Source organism: Rhinolophus hipposideros (genome assembly GCF_964194185.1).
Source record: "Rhinolophus hipposideros genome assembly, chromosome: 13".
Lineage (NCBI taxonomy): Eukaryota > Metazoa > Chordata > Mammalia > Chiroptera > Rhinolophidae > Rhinolophus > Rhinolophus hipposideros.
The window spans coordinates 21,297,571-21,325,424 of NC_138059.1; the positions used below are offsets into that span (position 1 = coordinate 21,297,571).

At 33.7% G+C, this 27,854-nt stretch overlaps 1 protein-coding gene across 5 annotated transcripts in view; it reads left to right on the forward strand.

The window, feature by feature from the left end:
* Positions 1-27,854, forward strand: part of CSMD3 (CUB and Sushi multiple domains 3) — a 1,140,077-nt gene that overhangs the window by 970,913 nt on the left and 141,310 nt on the right. For all 5 annotated transcript variants that reach the window (XM_081069899.1, XM_081069900.1, XM_081069901.1 and 2 more), the window contains 3 exons: positions 12,309-12,433; positions 17,089-17,185; positions 19,507-19,611. In XM_081069899.1, the coding sequence (XP_080926025.1) occupies positions 12,309-12,433; positions 17,089-17,185; positions 19,507-19,611 (327 nt within the window). The remainder of the gene's footprint in view (positions 1-12,308; positions 12,434-17,088; positions 17,186-19,506; positions 19,612-27,854) is intronic.

Below are 27,854 nucleotides of genomic sequence, written 5' to 3' on the forward strand. Positions count from 1 at the left end.
CATATTTTACACAGATTTAACATAATATTAGCTCATAGTTCATTAAAATAAAATATAATTTAAAATTGTGAAACAATATTGAAGATATACTCATTTCTACGGAGGAAGGAGTAGTCTTTGATATACATTCATAGCATATGTAATATGTATAGGATGAATCTGTTCTAATTAGGTAGAATTATCTTTTACCACTCAAATCAGTACAATATTAATAATTGTGCTAGGAAAATGGTATAAACCACGACTATTATAATGAAAAAAGAAGATGGGTGGTCACTTGATGTCTGGGAACTTGATATCACTGCTCCTCAAAACAGATATATGTAGCATATTTCACAGGGCATTTTTCTTACCACAATATTTTAGTTCTGCCCACAACAATTAATGGAATGTGAACTGTTATTTTATTATTCTTTTATTTGTTGAAAATCACCTAAAAATAATTTAAAACACTGAAAGTCTGTTAAGAACTCTTCAACTTTCTCATCTATCAGGTAAATAACTACAGTTTCTGACATGGTTATCATTTACTCAATGCATCCTATTTGCCAGGTTCCATTCTGAGTAATTTAAAAATACACGTTTAATTTAATCATCATAGCAAACCTATGGAGAACTGAATCTCAGAATTTACAGCTTAATAAACTGAGTCTTGGAGAGGTTAAACAGTTCTTGTTAGAGTGACATAACATAGTAAGGGATGGAGTAGGGGTGGGGTTTGAAACTCTTTCTGACTCCAAACCTCATGTCGAATGATAGAAGACTGCTTCTCTTTTAATGTTTTGATTTATAAGCTAATCCTTTCCTAATTTGATATCTACATCTTATTTGCAATGTGTAATTTCTTACCTTATTAAAATACATTTTGACAGCCAGTCAACAAGTAAAGCAGAATGAATCACTGGACTTGATATTTCTCCTATTTTGTACCCAGCATAGAGCTAGGTTAATAGAACAAACAGATTTTCCCTCCTGCATACTTTCATAGTCTCATAAAGATGAAAGTGATCATGTTTTTTCTTCTGAGCCACAATATATGTTGACTGCATACTCTATTAAAATAGTAATAAGTTATCCTAAACTAAGGAATCATGAGTCAAGAGAAATGTTGCTACATGTCTGTGAGATAATTAGTCCTGCAATATGCATATGAAATGACAAAATTGCTTTGAATCAGTTTAGTAATTGAAGGCAGACACATAATAATAATAAATCTCTTCAGCCTCACGATGGATTTTTAAATATTTCTTTATAAACGTCAGAAATCAATCATTATTTCTGCCTCACTTTTCCCAGTCATTATTTACATGATAGTTTCTGTGTCACATTCAGTTTATTGATACAGGTATTCATACAAAATGTCAATGTCGTATTATAGAAAGTAACTGAATAAGTAGTTGTCTTTGCTTAGTTTCACATGTGATGAAAATCCCTTCAAGATAAGCATCTATTATAAAAAGAGTAATATAATGAGACATGGAAACTCAGAAACTAGCTAATTATTCTTAAATATCATTGAAAAAAATCTGTGTATTCTTCCAGTTAGAGAGTTCATAGTACTTACACATGCAAAGTATTGAAGTGTAAATATGTGAAATACTCCTTAAAAGTTCTGTTTGTATACTTCTGTTAATGTCCTAATCAATGAGGAAAAGTTGTAAAAAATCAAGTGAAACTGAATAAAATTGAACCCACGGTAGTAGGTTCTCAGAATTAGGGTTAATAAAGTCTTGGGTAATAGTCTGGGCTTTGATGTTAACACTGAATTGTCATGTTCAATTCCTACATGAGCCTGGGAAATTTACATAATTTCCCATATCGATTAAAGAGGAAAGTAAGAGAACTTTTCAGACGTTTATTGTGGCTTTTAAATGATTTAAAACCTTGGCACCGTTCTTGGAAGCAAGTAAGTTTTTACTCAAAAATTAAGTTGTTTTTGTTGCCAAATCCTCCACCGTTGAATCAGGAGAAAAGATTTAAATTCTTAACGATTTGGGTCTAGAATATAGAAACTACATGCAGTGCTGATAAAGGGTTTGTTATGATTGGTTTTTACTTGTTGATATGTTGATTTAATAGCATTCATATGTATATGTAAAATTTATCTTCCACATAAGATTTTTGCATCTTAGGAAAGGCTGAAGTGTGGACTCTTGTTATTCTTTAAAATTCTATTGATTTAGGTTTCCTTGAATGCAAGATTTTTCTTTGCACTTAAAATTTGTAAGGAAGACTTTGGAGAAATAGAATGATAATTTCCTTAGAATTATAGTAATTATGCATTAGTATGTACTACTTTGAAGGACTGTAAAAAATTTTCCATCAATTGATGCATTTAAGGACAAATAGTTAAAGAGAAGCAATTTAAAACAATAGGCATATATTCATGACCTGTTTTGTTTTTATTGTCGGTGTGTGTAAAATATAAAAACAATGATCACTACAATTCTAATTGGCCTTGAAAACATACTGTATTGCCCCCAAAATAAGACCAGATCTTATATTAACTTTTGCTCCAAAAAAATGCCTTAGGGCTTATTTTCAGGTGATGTCTTTTTCATGTACAACAAGCTACATTTATTCATGTACAACAGTCTACATTTATTCATGTACAACAGTCTACATTTATTCATTTATTCATGTACAACAACCTACATTTATTCAAATACAGTCATGTCATCTTTTTCTGGAACATAGTCATAACTCTCCAAACCCCGAATTCCGGCTTGAATTTCTTGCGACTCCATTTCCTGTAGAACCATTGGCCCCAATCTCTCATGTCCAGCAGTAGAGCTCTCCTTAAATGAGCACTTCTTGTCCACGTAGCCTGCTCGTAGTGCATTGGCAACACAGCTGTCAGTGATTTTATCCCAGGAATTCTTCACCCAAGTCACAACCTCTTGCAGGCTAGGCTTCACAAAGTTTCCACGCTGATTTCTCTCCATTCTATTTTCAATGTAGTCATTGATTTCCATGTGCAAATGGTCCTTGAATGGCTTGTTTATTGCAATATCAAGATCTGGAGATAGTTATTCCTGCAGGAATCATTATTTAATCTATTTTTCTCTCTGCAAGGAAGTTCTTCGTGTCTTTAGTGTGGTAAGTGCCGGTTGAATCCAAGAATAGCAGACCTCTTTGTCCATCTCGCAAAATAAGTGGCAGTATCAGATCAGCTCACTTCCTTATAACTGCTTGTGTGCATCAGGCTTTTTCAGTTTCAAGAACATAAATGCCTTATCTTGCTTGCCCATAGTGATGATTAGAGGTGGGGCTTTCTTTCTATCCAGACTAGTTGCCAAAATACAGGTAACACGTGCATTTTCGTAACCAGTGTTGGGAACATAGATTGACGAGGCACCCCTCTGATCAATTGTCATTTGAGATCCTTGGCCCATAAACACTGCAGTTTCATCCATAGCAATCATATTGGAGAGTTGGTATTTAGAAAAGTCGATGCCATCAACAAAGGACTTGAATGCAAGTGCACGTTTAATAACATAAGTATCTTCCAGCTTGAACAGTGTTGTCGATCTTCTTAGAGACAGTTCACATCGCTGAAGGAAGCCATCCAGCCAGTGTTGTGATGCTTTGAATTCTTCTGAGGATATTTCTAGCTTGGTGCCATTACAAGGGCAAATGCTTGAATATCAGTTCTGTGCACAACCAAGCCTTTGCTCTCCTGTCAGCAATCCATTCACAAATGATGTCTTCCAGCTCAGAAAATAATGGTTGCCAACCTTATCCACACTTGTGCTTCTTAGCATTTCCCTCGTCCACCTGTTGACTGTGGTTTTTGTACTCTGCTCGCCATTTTCGGAGCATTCGGAGATACAACTTCTTCTCTTTGCAGAAAGCGGTAAGAGTCTTGTCACAGGAGTCTTCCACAATTTCTTTCTTGTATTTGATGGAATAGCTCTTTTTTTTTTTTTTGCACCCATCTTGTCTGGGGATCAAAATATTATTCCCTTTAAATCTACCATTAAATCAAGTGTTGATTGAAGACTTACAAGACAACAGGAATGGCAACAAAAATGATGACAGTTAAGAATGATGGTCCTGGGGGCAACTGGATGGCTCGGTTGGTTAGGGCGTGAGCTCTGAACAGCAGGGTTGCTGGTTTGATTCCCACATGGACCAGTACGCTGCACCCTCCACAACTAGATTGAAGACAAAGAAGTGTCGCTGAGCCTCCAGAGGGGCGGTTGGGTGGCTCAGTTGGTTAGAGTGCAAATTCTCAACAACAAAGTTGCTGGTTCAATTCCCGCATGGGATGGAGGGCTGCACCCAGGCTAATAAGATTGAAAACAGCACCTGCACTTGGAGCTAAGCTGCTCCCTCTACAGCTAGATTGGAGGACAATGACTTGGAGTTAATGGACCCTGGAGAAACACACTGTTCCCCAATATTCCCCGTTGAAACTTACAAAAAACCAATTTTTCAAATTGTACTGACAATTTAAAAAAAAAGGATGATGATCCACACAAAAGCCATGAAAAATTGCAGGCACCAAAATTCAGAAAACGTTTCTTTACTTCACACAAGTTCATTATGTATGTCCGTTACAACTCATGATGTATTGAATTATGAAGTTACATATTAGACACAACCATGTCTGTTTGTTATCAATGCACATGTTATTCGTGCATTGTTTCTGTACCCCGATTGGTCATTTGGCAGTAAGTCTCGAGTTCATCTGTTTACATAGGCGTTTAACTCTCCTCCAAAGGTGCCCACTTGGGTATTTACAAATACTTAATTATAATTTATATTATCATTTATTTTAAGCATTAATGTCAATAATATTCATTTATATTTAATTATATATTAACATTATTATTTTATAATTCAATACGTCCATTGTGTGTTGCAACGTACGTACTAAATGCATCCGTCTGGCTGACGATCTTAACTGGAGCTTATTTTTGGGGTAGTGCTTAAATTATGAGCATCCTGAAAAATCATGCTAGGGCTTATTTTCTGGGTAGATCTTATTTTTGGGGAAATATGGTATATTTAATCAAGATTTGCACTCTGTTATTCTAACTCTGGAAAATTTAAACATTGCATTATCCAAAGACATTTCTTTTGTCCATGAGGGATTGCATGCAACAGGTTTAGAAATTGTCAGAAGATAAAGGGAAGGAAAGAGCTGACAATATAAAAAAAAAAAAAAAAAAAAAAAAGAAAAGAAAGGAAAAAGGGAAAAGGAAAGAACATTTTAGGAAGAGGAAAGGAAAAAGAGAGAAAAAAAGAATATTTTGGGAGATAGAGAGTAGAGAATAAGAACTCTAAATTATAAACATAAACCAATTTTGGGCCGGCCCGGTGGCGCAGGCGGTTAGAGTTCCGTGCTCCTAACTCCGAAGGCTGCCGGTTCGATTCCCACATGGGCCAGTGGGCTCTCAACAAAAAAAATAAATAAAAAATGTATACACATTAAAAAAAAACAAACAAAAAACATAAACCAATTTTGTTTAAAACAGAAGAAAATCCCTATTCTATATTATTATTATTACAAAGCTTTTTAAAAATGTGCTAAATGTGTCAGTTGGTTATTTTCAGTGTTTTTCCCTTCAGATGTAAACATCCACGTAAATTAAAGGAAGGTCATGACATTCAATTATGGATTCATCTCAGCAAAGACAGGAGCTCCTAGCAGTCACTAGACTATGCAAGTCCATGGCTGACATTCAACTTCAAGAATAAATGTTAATATGCTGTCCCCAGCCTAGATGTATTCAGCCATAGTTTCTACTTTAAGGGCAAAAGATGACATTCTCAGAAGCCATTACAATGTCTCTATCAAAAACCCATCGATTTGTAGGTCCATGGGCCTTTTGAGAAACTTGTCATACCTCTATGGAGAGTCTTTAAACAGAACAGACTACCTTTGGTTTTGCATTGGCTTGAAAGTACACACCTAGTGATAGAAATTGTATCACATGATTTCTGTTTCCTGCCAAGATCACACGAAAAGTAACTTATACCATTTAAAACATATTGTTCACCTTATAGAATAGGTGTACATCTAGAAAACTGATATATAACAAAAAGACATAGGGGATCCATATAAGACAAGAAATATAAAGGTGATGATTCTAAATGACAGTTGGATGGTAGCTCTGCTCCGGTTTTACCATTTTGTCTCTTGGGGCCAGGAAATCAATTCCCCTTCCGCTTTAGTTCTTCTGGCTGATCAAATAATTCAAACAACATTTAGCAGATTAACAGAAGAAAATCAAAGGTTTAATATATGTGCATGGGGAATTCACATAGGCAGGAATATTCCAAAGACAGTGAGATAGCATTGGGTATAAAAGACATTTTTGGACAAAAGAGAAAGGTGGGAAAGGTTATCAGATTTCAGAAGTGAGAATGGAAGATTTTCTTGAGGAAGAGCAGAACGCACATAGCAGGAACATTCTTGTGAGCCAACTCAAACGATGAGACACAGGGCGTATCTAATGCCCTCATACGTAATTCAAATTAGACTAAGGCAGCATTCTAAACTTTCCTTCCTGAAGCAGGTTTCTGTCTGAATCTTTGGGCAGGGAAGGGGGACAGTCAAAAAATATTTTTTTTTCTTTGAGTCTTATTTCTTAATAAACAGCTTACAATCAGTACCCCAAAAGGCAGCTTCAGTGTGGCAAAAATTTGGTTCACTTCACATTCAACTGTTCTTCTTTACATAAATGAAAATTTACTTTGCAATTCTATTTTTTAACTATAAATATATTTAGCTTCAAATGTCCTAAATAAAAATCATTGCCTTAAAATAATAATTAAATTTTAAAAGAAGAAGAAAAAGAAGAAGAAAAGCCTTTATGTCTTAAAGATTTAAATATGAGAATAAAGTGCAGATTTATCTTAGGTGGATATCAAATCATTATCTTTAGTTCATGTTCGTTTTCAATATCTGTTAATGGATAAAACACTAATTGTTTCAAGTCCTTTGCACTTTGTATTTCTTTTCTTTGGAATACGCATCCATGAGATTTCTTTCGGGTGTACTGCATGAGTTCATTCAAGTCTCCACCTGATTATCTTTTTTGGACATCCTATCTGAAAATAATTTTCTGCTACTCATGCTCCATTTGTTCTCCACATCCTTACCCTGCTTTTCTTTTATGGCAGCCACCTACCCTATTATACAGTTCTTTTCGTGTGTGTGTTTCTTAAACTTTCCTGACCTCCTCTTTCCTGTCACTGTAGTTTTTATTGCTCAATCAAAAGAGGATCTGACACATAGTTGGTGTTCAATAAACATTTGTTCAATGATTGGATTTCAGGAAATAGATGGTAATTTCCTGAATTTCTGTAGAGGTGAACCACTGGCCACCATCTTTGTCCAGGGCCCGAACGTTTTCAGTTCAGTCTTTTGCCACATGGTGACGATCTTGCTCACTTTGCTTGCTAAGGACCTTTACAAACCATCTGAAGTTTCAAACTCTTCTAAGAATCCATAGGAAAGATACGCAGGCAAAACACAAACATAAGAAATAAGAAATATTTCTATTTTCAAACGTAAGAAATAAGTCTATTTCTTATGTGGGTAATTTTATTCTGAGAGAGAACAAACGATCCGTTTATACTTTACAGTTTAGATATAACCCTTCACAATCTATTTTCAGGATTTTATACATAATGATTGTATTTTCTCTGACTTCACTGTCAATGAATGCTCAGTTAACAGCTTAAGCCAAATGAGCATCCAATTGAAACAAAAACAGCTTTGCACATTCCTAATGATTTCCACCTCAATTGTATCGGTTCAGTTTCATAGTTCTTATTACTGCTATCAACACTTTCATTTTCTTTTTTTCTGTCATAGTAAAACACAATAAAGTGTTCAGTAATTTTTAAATCAAGCTGTTGACTGGAAAGCAGCCCCATTAGAGATGCTATGCAAGTTGTGCTTATAGTTAAAATGGTCAAATGCTAAGTTAGGGGATCCACAAATTCAAATAACCAGTATGAATATGAAAACAAAATTTACTAATCTTGTACAAATCTGTTATATCAAGCCATTCTTAGGTAAATTCTCATAAAGTACAGTGATATTTTGATGAGAACATTCAACTTGGAAGAAACATAAAACTGAAAAATATGCTGAAGACAGTTTTCATCTGCCAAATTTGACCTTGTTATAATTCAGATTTCTTAAAATTTGCAGTCTCATAAAACCCAAAGCTCTCCTCCCTGAGACTCTGTGATTCAAATAACCCCCTGTAGCCACTAATAGCTCTGACAATATATGGCCTTAGGCATGAGTACTTATGTCAGTGGGAGGTCTCTTTTGAAAAGTCCCTGAACCTGCCACTTCCTTGCCTTAGGCAAAAAATCTTTAATCAGTTGCTTATTCCTCTACCCACATCTGAATTTCTTTTTTCCAAGTTCTTTAGAGACTCAGAAAGAACTGCTTTACTTGTATTGGCTCCCTGGCAACACCTGCTTATATCATCTTTCTTTACGGTGGGAATGAAATAAATGATGAATTATATACTGGATCTGAACCCTCATTCTTTGATTCATTTATTCATCCATCCTTTCATTCATGAAAAAGTGGTTAACCATAATAATGAATAGTGATTTTTAGCATTCGTGTGAACCACTATTAAGCATTATTTCATTTAATATGGACACTAATACCAGAAGGTAGATTACTATTTCTGTTTTATAGATAGAAAAGCAGAATTAGGTTTTTAGTAATTCTAAAATTACTAAAGACAAAAGCAAAATGAGGATTTGAGCACAGGCTGCTTGATTCTAAAGCCTGTCCTCTTAATCCATATGTTGTGTAGTATAATACTGATCAGAAGGGAAATTTATAATATATCCTTTTTAAGATGAGAAACAAATGTTAGGTTAAGTAACATATACATGGGAAGTAAAACTTTGTAAAATATTATGTACGTGGCAATTCATATTTGGGAATACTTTTATAGTATATTTTGTTGGTAAAAAATAAAATGATTAAAGTGGATTTAAACAATTCTGGCTTGTTCAGGAAAATCCTGGGAGAAAGGCATGATGCAGACAGGAATGGTAAAGATTTAATTTGTAACCACAAGATGTATGCAGATATACAACCAGTCATTCAACAATTTATTCCACAGGCATTTATTGATTACTCAGTGTCAGGCATTATTCAAGGAACTGGCAACATACATTTAAATAAGTAGATATAACCCCTGCCTTATGGAGGTGACATTTTAATGGTGGGAATTAGATCACATCACTAAATATATTCTCTTCTTTCAGATAATGATAAGTACTATGGTGAAAAGTAAAGCAGGGTCTGGAGATTAGAGCAAGACATCCATGATATGCTGCTGTTTTATAGCCGAATGAAAGTGTTATATAGGAGTCTGGGACGTGACCAAGTGAATACAGGGTGAGAGAGATCTTGACATGTTCAACCCACAGCAGGAATCCCAGATGTCTGGAACAGAGTGAGTGATGCTGAGAGTGATAGTAGAGTTGGAAAAGGCAGAGCAGAGGTTAAGTCATATGGAGCCTTAAAGTCTGTTGGGACTTCGAATTTTTTCTAAGTGGTATGGGAATTGATTGAGCTAAGGGGTGATATGACCTTAGTTTCTAAAAAAAAAAAAAAAAACAAAAAAAAACCTCACAGTGGCTAGTGTAAGGAGGGGTGGAGTAGAAACATTAAGACTGATTAGGAGCCTATTGCAGTAGTGCAGAGGAAAGGAAGTGGTGATTTAGATAGGAAGACCAAGATCAGCAATGAGAATCTGTAACCTTTGAGATATATTTTGAAGGTAGAGCTGACAAAATTTGCTGGTAGATAGTACGTAGATGTAAATGTAAACTTAAATGTTAGAGAGAAACTGAGTCCTGTGCTTTTGGCCTAAGGACTGGATGAATGGTGTATTTCTAAGACTTGAACTAGTGTGGATGGGAGATAAGTTCAATGCATATAATAACAAAAATATCCTGGTGACTTTGACATTGTCATTTCAATAGAGTGGAGAAGACAAACATCTGTGGAAATGAGTAGAGGAGAGAATGGAGAGTGAAGGAGAGGGGATGATTTGTCACTGTGGCAGCATGGGAGGCATGCAAAGGGTAGAAGAATTACAATCTTGGCACCACAGTGAACAGAATTCCAGACAAAAAGTTGATTACTTCATCTTCTATTCAAGAGACTAATACATAAAAGCATGTGAAAACAGTGTGAGCAATACTATGACAGAGCAGTACAGGAAACCACTTGGCACTGTGGGGAATTAGGAGTTACTTAACACAGAAGGGAGTCAACAAAGGGTCGCATTAGCGTGGAATGTCCATGGATGGCAGGCTAAGTGAGAGAAGGACTCTCAAGACACAGCATTAAGGGAGGATATTAGTTTCGTAGGCTGGACTGGGATGGGGAATTGGGAGGGTGAACTCCTGAAAAATTATGGGTACATATGAGCCTGGAGATGTGGTGAGAGGCTAATTCAATTATCTATGCTTATTTGTAGAATTAAGGCAATGGTGAGATTTTTGAAGGACTTTCAGCAATGAAATAACATGATCAAATTGTCATTTGACAAAGGTCATTTAATGGAGATTATATTACATGGAAAATATACCGGTCATAGGGAAGTTCATTGATGTGTTTAATACAGTAACTTAGGGAAGAAAAGGAGAATGAAGTAGAGTACTGACAGTGAAGAGGGAGAAGAAAAGGATTGGTAAATTATTTTTTTTTCGGCTTAGCATCAGCACTTCATCAATCATTTTTATTTCCTCTTAATTTTGGGGGTAGTCTTTATTTGATAATTCTTTTTCTTCTCCTGGCATGCAATTCTCAAATCAGGCAAAACTCTTTGTTTTCTTCTTAAAAGACCTAAATTCTTTCTGACCAATTTAACCAAAGTTTGTATGTAACCCAATAACAGATTCACAAGTAAATGCAACAAAGTGACTTTCTCTAAATATATTATCATACTGTTAAAAATATTTGCAGCACTCTTTTGAGTAATTTTCCTAGCTTTTTTCATTCAGCTTTGGAAATGCCACAAAAATGTATTATTAACTTAAAAAAGAAGTATTACAAAAGATATACTCTAACATCTCACCCTTATGTAGCCACTGTGGTTCAAATGCCCGAGAATAACAGTGTCAATGGTTCCTAAAATAACAACAGTTGCCAAAGAATATACACTCTGTTGACTTCTTACTGTTTTCCAAGTTGTGTGCTAGCTTCTTTATGTGCCTTGTTATATATTTATACTGCATATTTTCACAAAAGCCCTTTGGAAACAATTGAGTTTTAGAAAGTTTAAGGAACATGTCCAATACCACACAGTATTTACAATTCTAAGTTGGCTCATGCCCAGAACCAAGCTGGTACCACTAGTGGCATGAGAATTTTACTTTAAGATTAGTAAAGCAGGTCTGCATACTTATTCTTTCATGTAGTGATTGTACTGGCAATAACCAGGCCAGCACCATGCCAAGTATTTTCCTTGGACTGATGAACATGGACTCTGGAACTAAAATACCAGGACTCAAATCCCAGATCCATCTTTACTAGCTATGTGATGTTGGACAAGTTATTTAATCTTTAATGACTTGAGTTTCTCACCTGTAAAATGGAGAGAATGCTTATTCATATCTCCTTGGATTGTTGGGAGTCTTGAATGAGTTAAACTACGTGAAGTGCTTACAGAAGTCTCTTGGACAATAGTAGTCTCTGTATGTCATTGTCATAAGATAATTGTCATTATCATCATTACTCCTCAAAACACCTTCTTACTCCTATTACTCCTCACAGGATGCATGCAGGGAAAAGTAAAATGTTAAATAAATTTTCAAAAAAATCTGTATCCAGGGGCGGCCCGGTGGCTCAGGGGGTTAGGGCTCCATGCTCCTAACTCCAAAGGCTGCCGGTTCGATTCCCACATGGGCCAGTGGGCTCTCACCAAAAAAAAAAAAAAATATATATATATATATAAAAAAAAAAAAAAAAAAAATCTGTATCCAAATATGAACAATTTTTAACATGAATGTGTCAATACACTTTTTAGCAATATAATACAAATGATATACTATTACCGAGTGAATTATACTATGATTTTAGGTATGGAATTGTGGGTTTATCTATTAATATGTCTGATTTTTTTTAAGTTTCTGTGGTATAGGAAGACTTAATTTTCATTGTTCTTATGAATTAAAAAAATAGTATGGCTGATTGTGTTTGCAAATCTAGCATCTGTCTAAGATGTTATCTCTAACCATTTGTTTTATTTTAATCTTTTGCATTAGAATTAACTTCCTCTCTTGAACTGCTTTACTTTTAGTTCCCTGTGGTGGAATTTTAACCAAGCGCAAAGGGACAATTTTGTCTCCTGGATACCCTGAGCCTTATGACAACAATCTGAATTGTGTATGGAAGATCACAGTGCCAGAGGGGGCTGGCATTCAAGTAAGCATATTTAAATTTCACTTCTTTTCACTGTTATGATTGAAATTTTTTTTTTTTCAGAAGTGACAGGATGTACATTATTTCTAAAGGTATAGCCAGTGCTTTTGACTGACATACTTAAATATAATAGAAAAATACGTATTATTAATGTTTTTGCTTGCAAGTACCGTGTTTCCCTGAGAATAAGACCTAGCCGGACAATAAGCTCCAATGCATCTTTTGGAGCAAAAATTAATATAAAACCTGTTCTATTTTACTGTAATATAAGACCAGGTATAATATAATTTAATGTAATATAATATAATATAATGTAATATAACATAACGTAACATAATGTAATATAATCTAATGTAAAATAATGTAATGTAATGTAATATAATATAGTATAATATAATAATATAATACCAGGTCTCATATTAAGTTTTTGCTCCAAAAGATGTGTTAGAGCTGATTGTCTCACTAGGTCCTATTTTCGGGGAAACGCGGAAACAGAAAAACAATGCAAGGTGACATAAGAAATTAGAAAAACGGTTTGCTCCACATACCCTGGAATCTTGGGGTAAAATGCTTCGAAGGCTATTTATTTCAGAGGTTGCGTTTTCTCATTCTTGACCCATGTTATTTCCATCTCTCTGCTCTGCCTTCCTTAACATATGGCCTTAGATCTCAGGCTTCCTTTCTAATGGTCTTGAAATGGCTGCAAAATCTCTAAGCATAGCAGCCTTTACACAGCAATGCCCAATGCCCAAACCTGGTTACAATGGTTAAGAGAACTTTCCAAAAAACCTTCCAGCAAACTTTTCCTCCCGTCTTGTTGATCAAAATTGCAAACATATTCATTCCTAAGCCATGTACTGAGCAATAGCAAAAGATATACTATGATTTGGGTCAAACAAATCAATATTAAGTGCCTGGATCAGGCAAGGGACTCAGCCTCCTCTGATGTACACAGCTTTGATTCGATTGAATGAAACCGGTTCTCTGTTAACAAGGAAGAGGTATGCTATTCTATAGACAATCAGTAGTATCTAATATATTATTTCAATTGTGACCATATTTTCGGAGGGGGGAGGAATTTTACTAGTTACTCTGTTTTACAAGGATATTGTTTCTGGATAAATTGATGGCATTTGACTGCTGAATAACCATATACTTCAGGGAAGGTAATTATGCTTCACAAAATATTACAGTTTGTATTTCTTAAAAATAACTTGATCTCCTCACTAATTGCATTATAAGGTTTTTCTTTAAAAACTTTAAATATATATCTGTTATGAAAAAATCAGCCAAGACATCATCCATTAAAATTGAAATTAGATAGAAGTTAATTTTCAGTAAAAAAAAAAAAAAATCAAATTTGAATTTACCTTTATAATATTTCAGAAAATTAAAAAAAAAATTACTTGACAGGTGTCAAGAGCAAAATAAGTCAGTAAATCAAATGTGTATATTTATATTATGTGAAAATCCTGTGGGGAGGAGTGTATTCATATGTTCATCTGTTTATTTTAGCAAAATATATTTGAGGAAGAATTCCAAAGGGGCTATATTCGGCAGTAATACAGTTATAAAGCAAAGAGTAATCTTTATGCAATGGACCATAGAAAAAAAATGTTGGTACTTAATTGTGTCAATTTAAAGAGTGATCATCATGAGTTAATATAACATCTCAAACAAAGTAAAATGGAATTTAGATGTCTGTATGAGGGATATCTGGTTTTCATGATTGGAACTTCATTACCTCATAAAACTATCCTGTTGTCATGATGGACAACTCCATCTAGTGCAAAGTACTTCTGAACACTGACTGAATCAGTTACTGCTTCTTTTTAATTTTTTTACTTGACCCTCAATTTGGCTTTTTGTCATAGTGGGTCCTCAATCATTTGCTTGAGTCTTCTACCCCATCTATGTGTTTATTATGCCAAAGCACATTGACAGTTTGCCCAGGTTCCTTGTAGCAAACTGCATTAGTTTTGGGGGGGCTGCTGTAACACATTACTGTGAATTGAATAGCTTAAAATGACAGAGATTTATTTTCTCACAGTGCTAGAGGCCAGAAGTCTGAAATCAACTTTACTGCACCGAAATGAGGTGCTGACAGAGCAGAGGTGTCACCCTCCACTCTCCCCCTATTTGGGTTCTAGGGGACAATCCTGTCCTTACCTCTTTAAACTTCTGGTGGCTGCCAGCGTTCTTTGGTGTCTGACTACATCCCTCCAGTTTCTGCCTCTGTTGTCATATTACCTTCTCCTCTTCTGTCTGGGTCATCTCTCCCTTTGCACCTTTCTTATAAGAGTGAATAGTTGTGATTGCATTCAAGGCCATCCGAACAATCCATGATAATGTCTCTCCTATGTCAAGATCCTTAGTTTAATCACATCTGAAAGACCATTTTTCCATAAGAGGCAATATTTACAAGCTCCAGGGATTATTTTTGGGAACCATTATTCAGTTTGCTAAACATATGTATTTGGAATTAAATGTAAGTTTGTTTGTTTTTTGTTTTGTTTTTCCGTTTAATAGGTTTTAGGTAATAGGTTTTTCTGGACATGTCTACATTTTTGTTCTTACCACCACTCTGACCTCAATAACTCAGGGAATAAAAGATAAATTATTCTTAAATCTTCCCTCTCACTTCTTCCCCTATTTGAATAACATAAAATTCAGTAGCTTTTCCCTGTAGTAGCACACAGGACATCTGGGTACCGCTTTCTATCATTACTGCCTCTAACCTGTTTTTGTCTTTCATTGCTTCTCTCACAGGCTACTGCAATAGATATTAACATTGTCGTTTCACTTGTATTTCCTTCACCCAATGCAATACAGAGAGCACCGTCCTGATGATGCTCCTTATAACCCCTTGTATAGTATTCTTGTGGAATTCTCCTCAGTTGCATAATTATTGCGGTGTTCAGTCTTTATAGTCTCTGTCCCTCAGTCTTCCTTAGCTAAGATACATTTAATCCTTCATACACATTGGGCACTATCCTAAACTGAATTTAATTTTACAGCAAAATTATGAGTCTTGGAACCTTAATTACAATATTTTATGTAACTTAAGTCATCGCAATATTAACAACTATTCAGGCGTTACATCCAGTAAAAACCAAAGAGATGCTTCGAAAGCTCAGGAGTAAAGGGAGCCAGGAAGTTGCAAACCCAGGCATTCTGCCTCTAATATCTTTTGTATTTATCCACTAAGGGCTACTCTTTCTAACTTTTCTCTATCTTTTCTAATGTGGCATGCATATTTCCTCTTATGTAAATACCCTCCACTGTGGCTAAATTGGATTACTGATGGTTCACTAAATCCCCCTCAAGGCTTGCCTCTTTTACATTTTTACTAACTCAGTAAATTCCGTTTGGTGGAAAAATCTCTCAACACATTTAGCTGATCTTTTTCCTATCCCTGAATTTAAGGGGAAAAAAATTCAGATGTGACGAGAGAATTGATCATTGTTTAAGGAGGGGGTTGTTATATTGCAGTCATACAGCTTTAATTCTGGTCTTCTTCCTGTCCTGGAACACTGCCATTGGCATAATGCCTGTCACGTAGGCAGGGTATCTGTTGCCATGTGTCACTCACCCCTGGAAAGGAGACACCAGCGTTCACTTGAATGGAAGAGTGACGATGGACTATTTTGTGGATAAGAAATTTCTAATGAATGCAATTGTTATAATTATGTAGCACGCGTTAACATCTATAACAGACTTTAACTAAATACAATGAATTTATTTTAATAACGTTATTCCTTTCCCTTCTCCAAAAGTGCAAAATATGTATTAAGCAGAGAAAAACAGATAATATCCACAGTTGTGAGGGTCCTGTGGGTTCTGACAAAGCTCAAACTGTGCCAAGTGAAGTGCAACAAAGTAACACATGCCTCTTTCTTTAAATAAAATTTAAGACATGAGAGATTTATACTCCAGTATTTCCCTTATCAACCTTAGGGACTTTCATAGTGATTTAGTTATCATGACTCCATTCATAAAAATAGTATTTGAAAGATATACCCCAATCAGTTACAAAGTATAATTTTTGGTCATTCATATTGAGACCTATTCTATTAAAAATGTGCATAGGGGATAATAATGTTAATTTCATTTTAAAATAAAATCAGGAAATTAGACAAAGCTTATACAAATAAAGAAAAAATAAAATGTATCCAAGATAGTTATAGAAAAATGTATGTTCTAAGTTCCTATATGCTTGTGAACCACAGACCTGGTTATTTCCTAATAGCTAAAACAAACTCAAATCAGTGAGCAGACTTGAACACTCCAAAACATAAAAGTTAACCAATTGTTTAGAACGTGCATTGGGATTCTAGCACTGAGATACTAGATTAACTAAAAATGTTTAATAAAGAGAATGCTCTGAGATGGTGATAGGAAAACTCAATGTTATACCTTAGTGAACACTGCTAGATCCCCACAGGCTTTTCTTATGGCAGTCAGTCCATGCAGACCACTGTCACAATGGCAAAAATCAGTCATTAAACTGTTTCTATAAGGAGCCACCATGATGTGATCCAGGCTTTGAACTTTCTCTTCCTAGGGGGTATAGACATCTACCTAGGGGGTATAGATCGACTATAGTATATAAATTTTGTTAGAAATCTGTGTTCTTAACAGTAATTATCATTTCACAGGTGCAAGTTGTCAGCTTTGCTACAGAACATAACTGGGATTCTCTGGACTTTTATGATGGGGGAGATAATAATGCTCCAAGACTTGGAAGTTATTCAGGTAAATAAGAGTTGAGCTTAGTTAAAATACTGTTCTACTTAGTCATTTTAAAGTTTCTTTTAAAAAAGTGCTCCCTGGAATTCTGACAATAATTTTAACTTGCTTTTTATAAACTATTTGCAATGAACTAAAGTTACAAAGTTAGAAGTTTGAAAGACTTGAAAGGTAATGAAGTCGAAATTGCTGTTTACTATAGTCTTATTATATTTGTGTATTTATTGATGCTTTTATGTTAATGGTAATATTTTCAGCTGTTCTTCAGCAATAGTATGTGTGATATGCCCCTTTCCCTTAAAAATAAATAAATAAATAAATAAATAAATAAATAAATAAATAAATAAATAAGCAATGATAGTTAAAAAAATAATGCCTGGTAATTATGGTATATCTACTTAATAGAATGTTATGAAGCCATTAAAATAATTATAGAGATTGTGAATCAACATGGTAAATACTACAAGGTACTGTTGATTGAGCATAAAGAGAGTATGAAATTATTTCTATGAAATGAATAAAATTATATAAAATGAATATGTACATATGTACCAAAACTAGAAGGTTTTTTAAACTTATTAAGATTTTTAAGGTAATTTATGCAGTAATCCAACACCTTCCTTTAGCATATAAAAGGTGAAATGAAGTTTTGCTTTAATTTTAACAATAAGTTTTACATTAATTTTAACTATAATTTTTAAATCTAGAAACATGAACATTGTTAACTTAATTATTAACTTACATATTTCAGGTATACTGAAGTTAGTTTGAATGGTTTTAAGTTTTTAATAATTTTTTTTTAATTAAAGTTTATTGGGGTGACAATTGTTAGTAAAGCTGATTTTTAAATGGAGTGCGATAACCAATTTGTCAACCTCATTATTGAGGAAAGGAAAGAAAAAATATCTAGAGTACGAGTGATTTGGTTTAGGGATAAAAAATAGTTTAGATAGACATTTAGACATAAATTTTTTCCTGAAAAAAAAAATTACATAAAAATTTGTGTATATGTGTGTTTATAATAGATTAGGTATAATACATTCTTAATAATGAAGATGATAAAAGTGATAAACCACATGCTACTGATTACCAAGTGCTAACTCTGTGTGAGGCTTGTCATTCATTTCCCTAATTTGATCTTTCTAGCTGTTCAGGTATGTTATTGAAGCTCAGTGAGATTAAGTTTCCCAAGGTTGTGTAGCTACTATTAGAATGAGATTGGGACCCAGCTGGTGTGACTCCAGAGAGAATCTAAGATCCTCTGAGAGACTAAAAAGACAGTTCCAGTGACCTTTGAGTTACCTCTGTCTTCAGGGATTCAGTTAGGACACCAAGGACAGAGAGCAAGTTTAGGAAAGAAAAAAAAAGCAATCGTATCTTTTGTAATCAATGCGTCCTGCTTTATTTTATAGAAGAATCACAGAGCCGTACAAAGTGTAAAGTAAGAGTTACTTACAAAAAAATGTTTGCAACACTATCAAATAAAATGTTGAACTTTATCTTACAATATAGAATTGACAATTATTTATGTGCTTTTCATTTGAAATTGCTGGAGTTACAATCTTGAGGATTTTAAGATTAAACTATTAATAACAAGTTGTCAAAACGTAATTGGTTTAAGCAGATATTTTATTTTTTCAACTGAATAATTAAAAAAAAAAACCTAAAGTTGATTTCCTTTAGAAGTTCAGAAGAACATCATTATTATGCATTTGCTGAAAGGCAAGGTTAACACTAGCTCATAACTGGGATTTTGTGAATTCTAACTACCAACTTTGCTTAGTACAAAACATATATATATATATACATATACATACTTATATATATATATATATAATATATATATTATATATATATTATATATATATATAATATATATATATATATATAATAAAGGGCAAAAATGAATATATCCTCTGAACCCTTAAAAATCTTAAGTTAGTATACCATAAAAAGCACATGGAAATTATAAAATTAAGTATATTATTAGCTTGTGCATGGAATATTGAAGTTCATACAAAATTCATAACGTTCATTTTAGGTGACCTATATTTAGTGCTTTGATTTCACTAGTTCTGGTTGCTCCTACCTATTTTTAGGGAGCAATCTAAATTGATTGCAAAGGTCTGTTTTCTTGGAGAAAGTCAGGAACAATAAAATGAAAGAGGAACATGGGGGAAATATTTCTTATTAAAAAATTATTGAAAAGCACTTGACTAATACATAATTTCAGTGATAAACTCTTGGCTGATTAGTAGTTAACTTACTTAGTTTTAGTGTAGTATTCATTATGTGATATTAACCTGCCTTTTCAATTATTATTTCAGGAACAACAATACCCCATCTTTTGAATAGTACGTCTAACAATCTGTATTTGAATTTTCAATCAGACATCAGTGTTTCTGCTGCAGGTTTTCACCTTGAATACACAGGTAAATATAACGTCATGTGCTATTCAGGAACGTTAAGAACAAGTTTATATTAATTTTTAAATATTATTTTTCGAATATATACATTAAATGGACTTTGTCAAAAGAGAACATTCAGTTTATTTAAGATTTTGATGTTTTCATTCAGTTCAATTACAAAACTATATGTATAAAGTTCTAATGATTTTCATTACAATTTGTAAGTATTTTCTTTATTTTTAATTGTAAGAACACAGCATGAAATCTACCCTCTTAATACATTTTTATGTGCACAATACAGTATTATTAACTATAGGCACAATGTTATACAGCGGATCTCTAGCATTATTCATTTTGCATAACTTAAATTTTACACTGGTTGAATAGCAACTTCCCATTTCCCCCTCCCTCCAGCCCCTGGAACCAACATGATAGTCTCTATGTCTGTGTTTGTCTGTTTTAGATCCTTCATATAAGTGGTATCATGTAATCCTTCTGTGTCTGGCTTATTTCCATTAACATAAAGTCCACCAGGTTCATCCATGTTATCAAACATATGGCAGAATTTCCATCTTTTTAAAGACTGAGTACCATTACATTGTATGTATATACCGGGTTTTCTTTACCCATTCATTTTCTAATGACATTTAGGTTGTTTTTATATCTTGGCTATTGTGAATAATGCTGAAATGAACATGGGGGAGCAGATATCTATCTGAGATTGTGATCTCAATTCTTTTCGAATTATATCCAGAAGTGGGATTGCTAAATAGGATAGTAGATGTACTTTGAACTTGTTGGGGAAACCTCCGTAGTGTTTTCCATAGTGGTAGCACCATTGTACAGTCCCACCAACAGTGTATATGCGTTCCAGTTTCTCCACATCCTCAACAACACTTATCATTTTTTTCTTAGAGAAATAAGAGCGTTTGATAGTTAACAAAAGGAGTGCAAATCATAACCAAAAGTCCAGTTTTAAGCATTTCTGCACCAAAGAACATAGCATCAAAATTCTTAAAGTGAATCATTAAAAAATATAAAGTGAAGTAAACAAAAATGCGTTATGAAAATTTCCAAAATTGACACCAGTAGACAGAAATTCTAAATAAACCATTATCATAGGAGTAATATAAAAAATAGTTATGTAAAAGCATCCTACACAAAACCATACCAGGCCAAATGGCTTCATACAGAAATATTACCAAACCTTCAAAGACCAGGTAATCCCAATGCTGTTTAAATCATTCCATATACTTTTTGTGGAGTATACCATATGTTCCCATACTAGTCTCAGTAGAAAACTACAAACTAAACTCTTTTATGACCAGGTGCAATTTTTTATTTTTATTTTTCCAGCTCATTGAGATTTAATTGATATATGACATTGTGTAAGTTTAACATATACAATGTATCAATTTGATATGTTTATCTATAGCAAAATGATTACCACAATAGGGATAGTTAATACCTCCTTTACCTCATATAATTACCATTTGGTGTGGTGAGAACATTTAAGATCTAGTCTCTTAGCAACTTTCAAGTGTATGACACAATATTGTTAACTATAGTCACAATCTGTACATTGGATCCCCAGAAACTTATTAATTTTATAACTGGAAGTTTGTAACCTTTTGACTCACATTGCCCCATGTCTCCCAGTCTCTAGCCCTGGCAACCACCATTATACTTATTATTTTTAAGAGTTCACCTTTTTTAGATTCCACATATAAATGAGTTCATACAGTATTTGTTTTCTCTGTCTGACTTATTTCACTTAGCCTAACACCCTGAAGATCCATCCATGTTGTTGCAAATATCAGGATTTCCTTCTTTTCCATAGCTTAACCATAAATATATATCACATCTTCTTTATCCATTCATCTAACGACGGACAACACTTAAGTTGTTTCTGTATCTTGGCTATTGTGAATAATGCTGCAATGAACATTGAGTACAAATGTCTCTTTGAGATCCCGATTTAATTTCCTTTGGATAAATACCCAGAAGTTGTATTACTGGATTATATGCTAGTTCTAGTTTTAATTATTATTATGTTTTTTTAGTTTTAATGTTTTGAGGAAACTCCATACTATTATTCATAGTGACGGTACCAATTTATAATCTCATCAACAGTGCACAAGGGTTTGATTTTTGCCATATCATCACCAACACTTGCCATTTTGATGATAGTCAGTTATTCTAACAGGTTTGAGATGACATCCCATCATGCTTTTGATTTACATTTCCCACAGGATTAGTGATGTTGAGTATCTGTGCATGTACAAATTGGCCATTTGTAGGTTTTCTTTGGAAATTGTCTTTTAGATCCTCTGACCATTTTTTAAAATCAGATTCCCCCCCCCCGATTTATGAGTTCTTTGTATATTTTGTATATCGACTCCTTATCAAATAGGTATTTTGCAAATTTTTTTCTCATTATGTAGGTTGCCTTTTAATTTTGTTGATTGTTACTTTTTCTGTGCAGAAGCATTTTCATTTGATGTAGCCCTTATTTATTTTGCTTTTGTAGCTTGTGTTTTGGGTGCCATATTTAAAAAATCAATGCCAAGATCAATGTCAAGGAGATTTTTTTCCCTATATTTTGTTCTAGGACTTTTATAGTATCACGTCTTATGTTTAAGTCTTTAATCTATTTCAAATTAATTTTTTTAAGTGGTGTAAGAGAGAGGTTCAATTTAATTCTTCTACATATGATCATCCCAGCACCATTTATTGAAGAGAACATCCTTTCCCTTTTGAGTAATCTTGGTTCCCTTGTCAAATGTAGTTGACTGTATATGCAATGGCTTATTACTGGGCCCTTGATTCTGTGCCATTGGTCTAAGTGTACATTTTTATGCCAGTATCATATTGTTTAGTTTACTGTAGCCCTTTTAATATAGTTTGAAGTCAAGAAGAACAGTGCCTCCAGTTTTATTCTTCTTTCTCGGGATTGCATTGGGTATTTACGGTCTTTGGGGGCTCCACATGAATTTTAGGATTTTTTTTTTTTATTTATGTGAAAAATGTCATTGGGATTTTGATAGGGTTTGTATTAAATATATAGAGGACTTTGGGCTATATGGATGTTTTAACAATATCAATCCCTCAAATCCAAGAATAAAGAATATCTTTCCATTTATTAGTATCTTCTACAGGTACTTTCATCAAACTCATAGTTTTAAGTGTACAGATCTTTTGCCTTCATGCTTAAATTTGTTCCATTATTGTGTTTTCTTTTTATGCTATTGTAAGTGGGATTGCTTTCTTTCTTTTTCACGTATTGTATTGCTAGTGTATAACAGCACAACTAATTTCTCTATGTTGATTTTGTATCCTGCAACTTTATTAAATTTGTTTATTGTAACTTTTTTTGGTGGAGTTTTTAGGATTTTCTGTATAAAAGATCATTTCATCTGCCAACACGGATAATTTTACTTTGCCTTTCTGGTTTGCAAAGGCAAACATCTGCCCAAAGGTGTTTCCTTTTTTTCCCCCCTAATTGTTCTGCCTAGGATTTCCTGTACTGTGTTGGATAAGAGTCATGAGACCCTTAGTCTTGTTCCTTGTCTTAGAGGAAAAGCTTTCAAACTTTCACCGGTGTGTGTATTAGCTGTGGGTTCTTCATATACTTTCTTTATTATGTTGAGATAGATATCTTCTAGAGCCATTTTATTGAGAGTTCTTATTGTGACAGAACATTGTATCTTGTCAAATGCTTTCTCTGCATCTATTGATGGGATCATATGATTTTTATCTTTTTTTCTATTAATATGATGTATCACATTTACTACTTTGCACATGTTGAGCCATCCTTGCATCCCAGGTATAAATACCACTTGATGATGGTATACTATCCTTTTAATGTGCTTTTGAGCTTGATTTGCTGGTATTTTACTGTGTATTTTTTGCATCTATGTTCATTAGGCATATTGTCTTGTTGTTTTCTTCTCTTGTCGTTCTTTGGCTATGGTATGACGGAAATGCTGGCCTCATAAAATAAATTTGAAATAATTCCCTCTTTAATATTTTGGAAGAGTTAGAAAAGGATCAATGTTAATTCTTTAAATGTTTGGTAGAATTGACCCATGAAGCATCTGTTCCTGTGTTTTGCTTTGCTGGGATGTTTTTAACTACTGATTCAGTCTTCTTACTCATTTTGGTCTATGCGTTATTCTATTTCTTCATGATTCTGTCTTGCCAGCTTCTATGTTTTCAGGATTTTTCTTTTTTCCTAAGTTATCCAACACGTTGCTGTAAAATTGTTTATAATACAGTCTTTTGTGATCCTTTTTATTTCTGTGGTATCAGTTCTAATGTCTCCTCTTTCATTACAAGTAATTTTTCACATTGTAAAAAAAGGAACAGGATCCTGTAGAAACTTGAAAACTGAAATAGGAGTAAGTGGCTTTTCTTTCTGGCATAGAAAATATGTATTTATCTTTCAACTTCCTACAAAATTTTAGACACAAAAAAGGTTCACATACCCAAATTAAATACATATGTAAGTGTCTATTTTGCTACATAAAGTTATCACAAGTATAATTGGGTGGTTATTGGGTAATGTAAGCTTCTTTGGGTAGTTATTGGGTAATGTAAGCTTCTGGAAGACAGGATCTGCCATTAGTACAGGACCATGTCCATTTGGGATATCCTTCTGTCTCTTGCACTGAGTCCAATCTCTGAATCTTCTTAAATATTCAAAACACATTTGTTGGCTGAATAACGAATGAGTGATACAGCACCTACAAATATAAGATAACAGATATAAAATATTGGCATATATCATTGACATCAGTATACTTACACTGATGCTGGTGTTTAAAAAGCCAATTAACAACCCAGTCTGTACACATTTTGCAATTCTGTTGGCTTCTGCTTCCTGAAGGAATCCCACTGATTATTATTTTCTCAACCTTACTTTATCTAGGCCACTCAATCCATCACTGTAACGTCATTACCTATACTGGAAGTTCTGATAGAAAAGAAACTCCCCCTGTGAGAAAAAACAAACAAATAAACAAGCAAATGAAAAAACAGAGGCTACAGTGACAAACATGTACTGAAAACAAAAAAACAAAAAAACTGGTTAATTGATTTTTGACAATATTTTTGCTTTTATATGAAGTTTATTTTCTAGTTATTGCTAACCTCAGACATAGTATCATTATAATTTGAATAGATTATAAATCAGTAAAGAAGATTTATTCATTCATTCTTTATTCAACCAATAAATATTTTAAAACACCTACTCTATGTCAGGTACTATGCTCAACATGGGAAATGCAAAGATAAATGTGTCACAGTATATTTTTCTGAAGAGATCACAGCTAGTAGAAGAGACAGAAAGGTGAAGCAATAATACAGTGCTGTGAATACAGGAATAGAGATGGTTATGGTAGAATGTACAAAAGCAATCAGCTCCATTTAGGAAGTTCAGGAAATACTTCAAACAACAGGTGACACTGGCTGAGTCTTAACAAACAAGCAGGACTTTTACAGTTAGGCAAGAAGAAGTGGGTATTTTCAGCATGAAACTTCAGACTCAGAAAGTGCTATGATAATTGCAACTGGTTCAGTAGGGTTGAGCTAAGGTTTGAGGCAGCACCAGGATCTATAGCTGCTTATATAGGTAGGAGGAGTCCTGAAAGTTATAGAATATCACAATCAGAAATTTAATTTTGTTATAAGTGATGCATTTCAAAAGCAGCTTATGTTTCGACTGTTATTCATCATACAGATTATTAAATTATCATAATTACAAAGAAATTAAAGAAACTCTTTTAAGTCCCTTGTATACAACTTTTGCATTTCTACAATGTTTTCTTGAATGTCAAAATGGTCCTTTACTTGTATAAGTAACATAAGATCATTAAAATTTAATGGGATTATTTATCCAATTATCCGTAATATTTTGAAACTCTTCTGTTGGTTAGAAACTCTTAATTATGTTCAATAAGTGAAAGAAATTGAGCTATATGCTAATTAACAGGTCGTGGGTGTTAATATATATAGTAGCTTGTAACTTAGTGAAAGAATTGAGAGTTTGAGAGCTGTTCTTAAGGGAAAGCAATGACTAGTGGATTTAAATCTCACAATTTTTGGTCTTAAAAACCAATTGGCAGAAAAGGCATACTGGAAATATAAATTAAGCATCTTTAAACATGATCTTTAATTTAAAAAGTAAAGTTGAGTACCTAACTACATCAAGAAACATCTGATAAGAACTGTAGAGGGATTGGAAGATGAATGAGATGAATCAAGTTTAACCTTGTTATATGAAATGTATTGTTTTCCTGTATTTGTAATTATTTATCCGTCTATGTCATAACTAGTTATTTCTATAAAAGGAACATTCAAGGCATGCCAAATTTTTCTAAATTAGTTATCTGAATTGAACTCAAGAATGTGGGAAAGAACTCATCATTGCTAATGAATGAGCATAAGAACAAATGATGTATCCGTGTATTTTGTGTACAGTACTTTAAATAATATGAGTAACAACTCTCCTAATGGTCTAGAGGCTACTCACAGGGAATGACATTTAATTTGTTAGCTTTGAAATCACATAATCTCAAGTAAATGTTTACAAAATGATGCTTTGTGTTTGAACTGATCCCAAGATGTTTCCTAAGAATTTTTAGATATCTGGATTTTTTTATCCAAGATAAAAACAAATCAAAAATAATTGACACCATATTTAGGCGATCTAAGGACAATTTTAACTGTATTTTTCAAAAACCAGAAGGTGCAACATTATTAGAAGATGATAAGATGATCACCATTTTTTTTTGTTTTGTTTTGTTTAACATTGTGTCAAGAGGCCTTAACTAAGACATCAAAAGATTTGCTGAATGTTTCAACTGGAAGAAATTCTGAAAAACTCCTTGGATTAAAGTAAACATAACAAAAAATACCAAAACTACCATTATTAAGAAAAATCCTGTAAAGTTCTTAAAACATTAATTTTTATTAAACCATAACTTAACAGAAGTTAAAAATATTTTCTATGTAGAAAAAGGCTTTTCTCTTTGGAGAAATTTAATGCCTTAGTAAATTGTTACTCTTAGTCATCATTACTCTCACATAAAAATACTTCAGTTACATGTGCTGTTTTTAAACAAAGTGTGTGGATTTAAATTAAAATAGGAACTATGTTAAGGAACTCAAAGGCTTCATTTTACCTGCATGCGTCAAAGCCAAAAGAACCCAGAACAGGAATTTGCAGCAAAGAAAGCTGAGGTTTTTTTAAGGAAATGGCAGGAAGCCTGGAAACACAGGTGAGCTCCCGTTCTTAAACCTGACTCCCCATGGCTTGTAGGTTACAGATGCTATAGGGCAAAATCAAAAGCCACCATGGGTTAGGGGTTTGAGGTCATGCTGGGATCTGATTGGTCAGAGGTGAGGTAAGGGTAATTAATTAATTCTTTAGATCTTGAGGACAGTTCTGAGTTCTATTCCAGAGTCCTCTGCTCCGTTTTCATGGGAAAGTAGCCACAAGTTCGTTCCACCTTAGGGCTCAGGAACTGAAACATAACTTAGGTCAAAATGTTATTTTTAGCCTGCCAGAGGCCTAGACTTTGTGACCACTAGTTAGGTCCAGGATTTTGTCTTCTGCTGCCTTGGGTGTGGCTGATTATCCAGGTAAAGGCTAGGTCTCTGAGGGGAGGATAGATATAGATATAGATATAGATATAGATATAGATATAGATATAGATTTAGATTTAGATATAGATACATAGATACATAGATATATAGATATATAGATGCATAGATATAGATAGATAGATAAATATGTATATATATCTATAGCTATAGATCTATCATCTATCTATCTATCTATCTATCTATCTATCTATCTATCTATCTATCTATCTCTCTCTCTCTCTCTCTCTCTATACATATATATATATATATATATATGTATAGAGAGAGAGAGAGAGAGAGAGAGAGAGAGAGAGATGATTCCTAGACCTAGCATTTAAAATTAAATTTAGTCAAAGACTTAAGGACCCTCGGTTTCAACTATACATTTAAAAAAAATGAAGAAGTATAGAGAAATAGATGAGAAAAAGAGAGTTACAGAGTATGGAAAAAAGAGGGGCAAGTAGGACAGAGGGACAAAGGAGAGAGGAAAGACAAAAATGATACATTTGGTGGACAGTACTGAAATCAGTACTAGTGATGTCTGATGTTCTTTTAAGTAATTAAAAAGATTTTGGAATACTCTTCATGTTTTCAAATCTATTGTCTAATTAATGACTGGG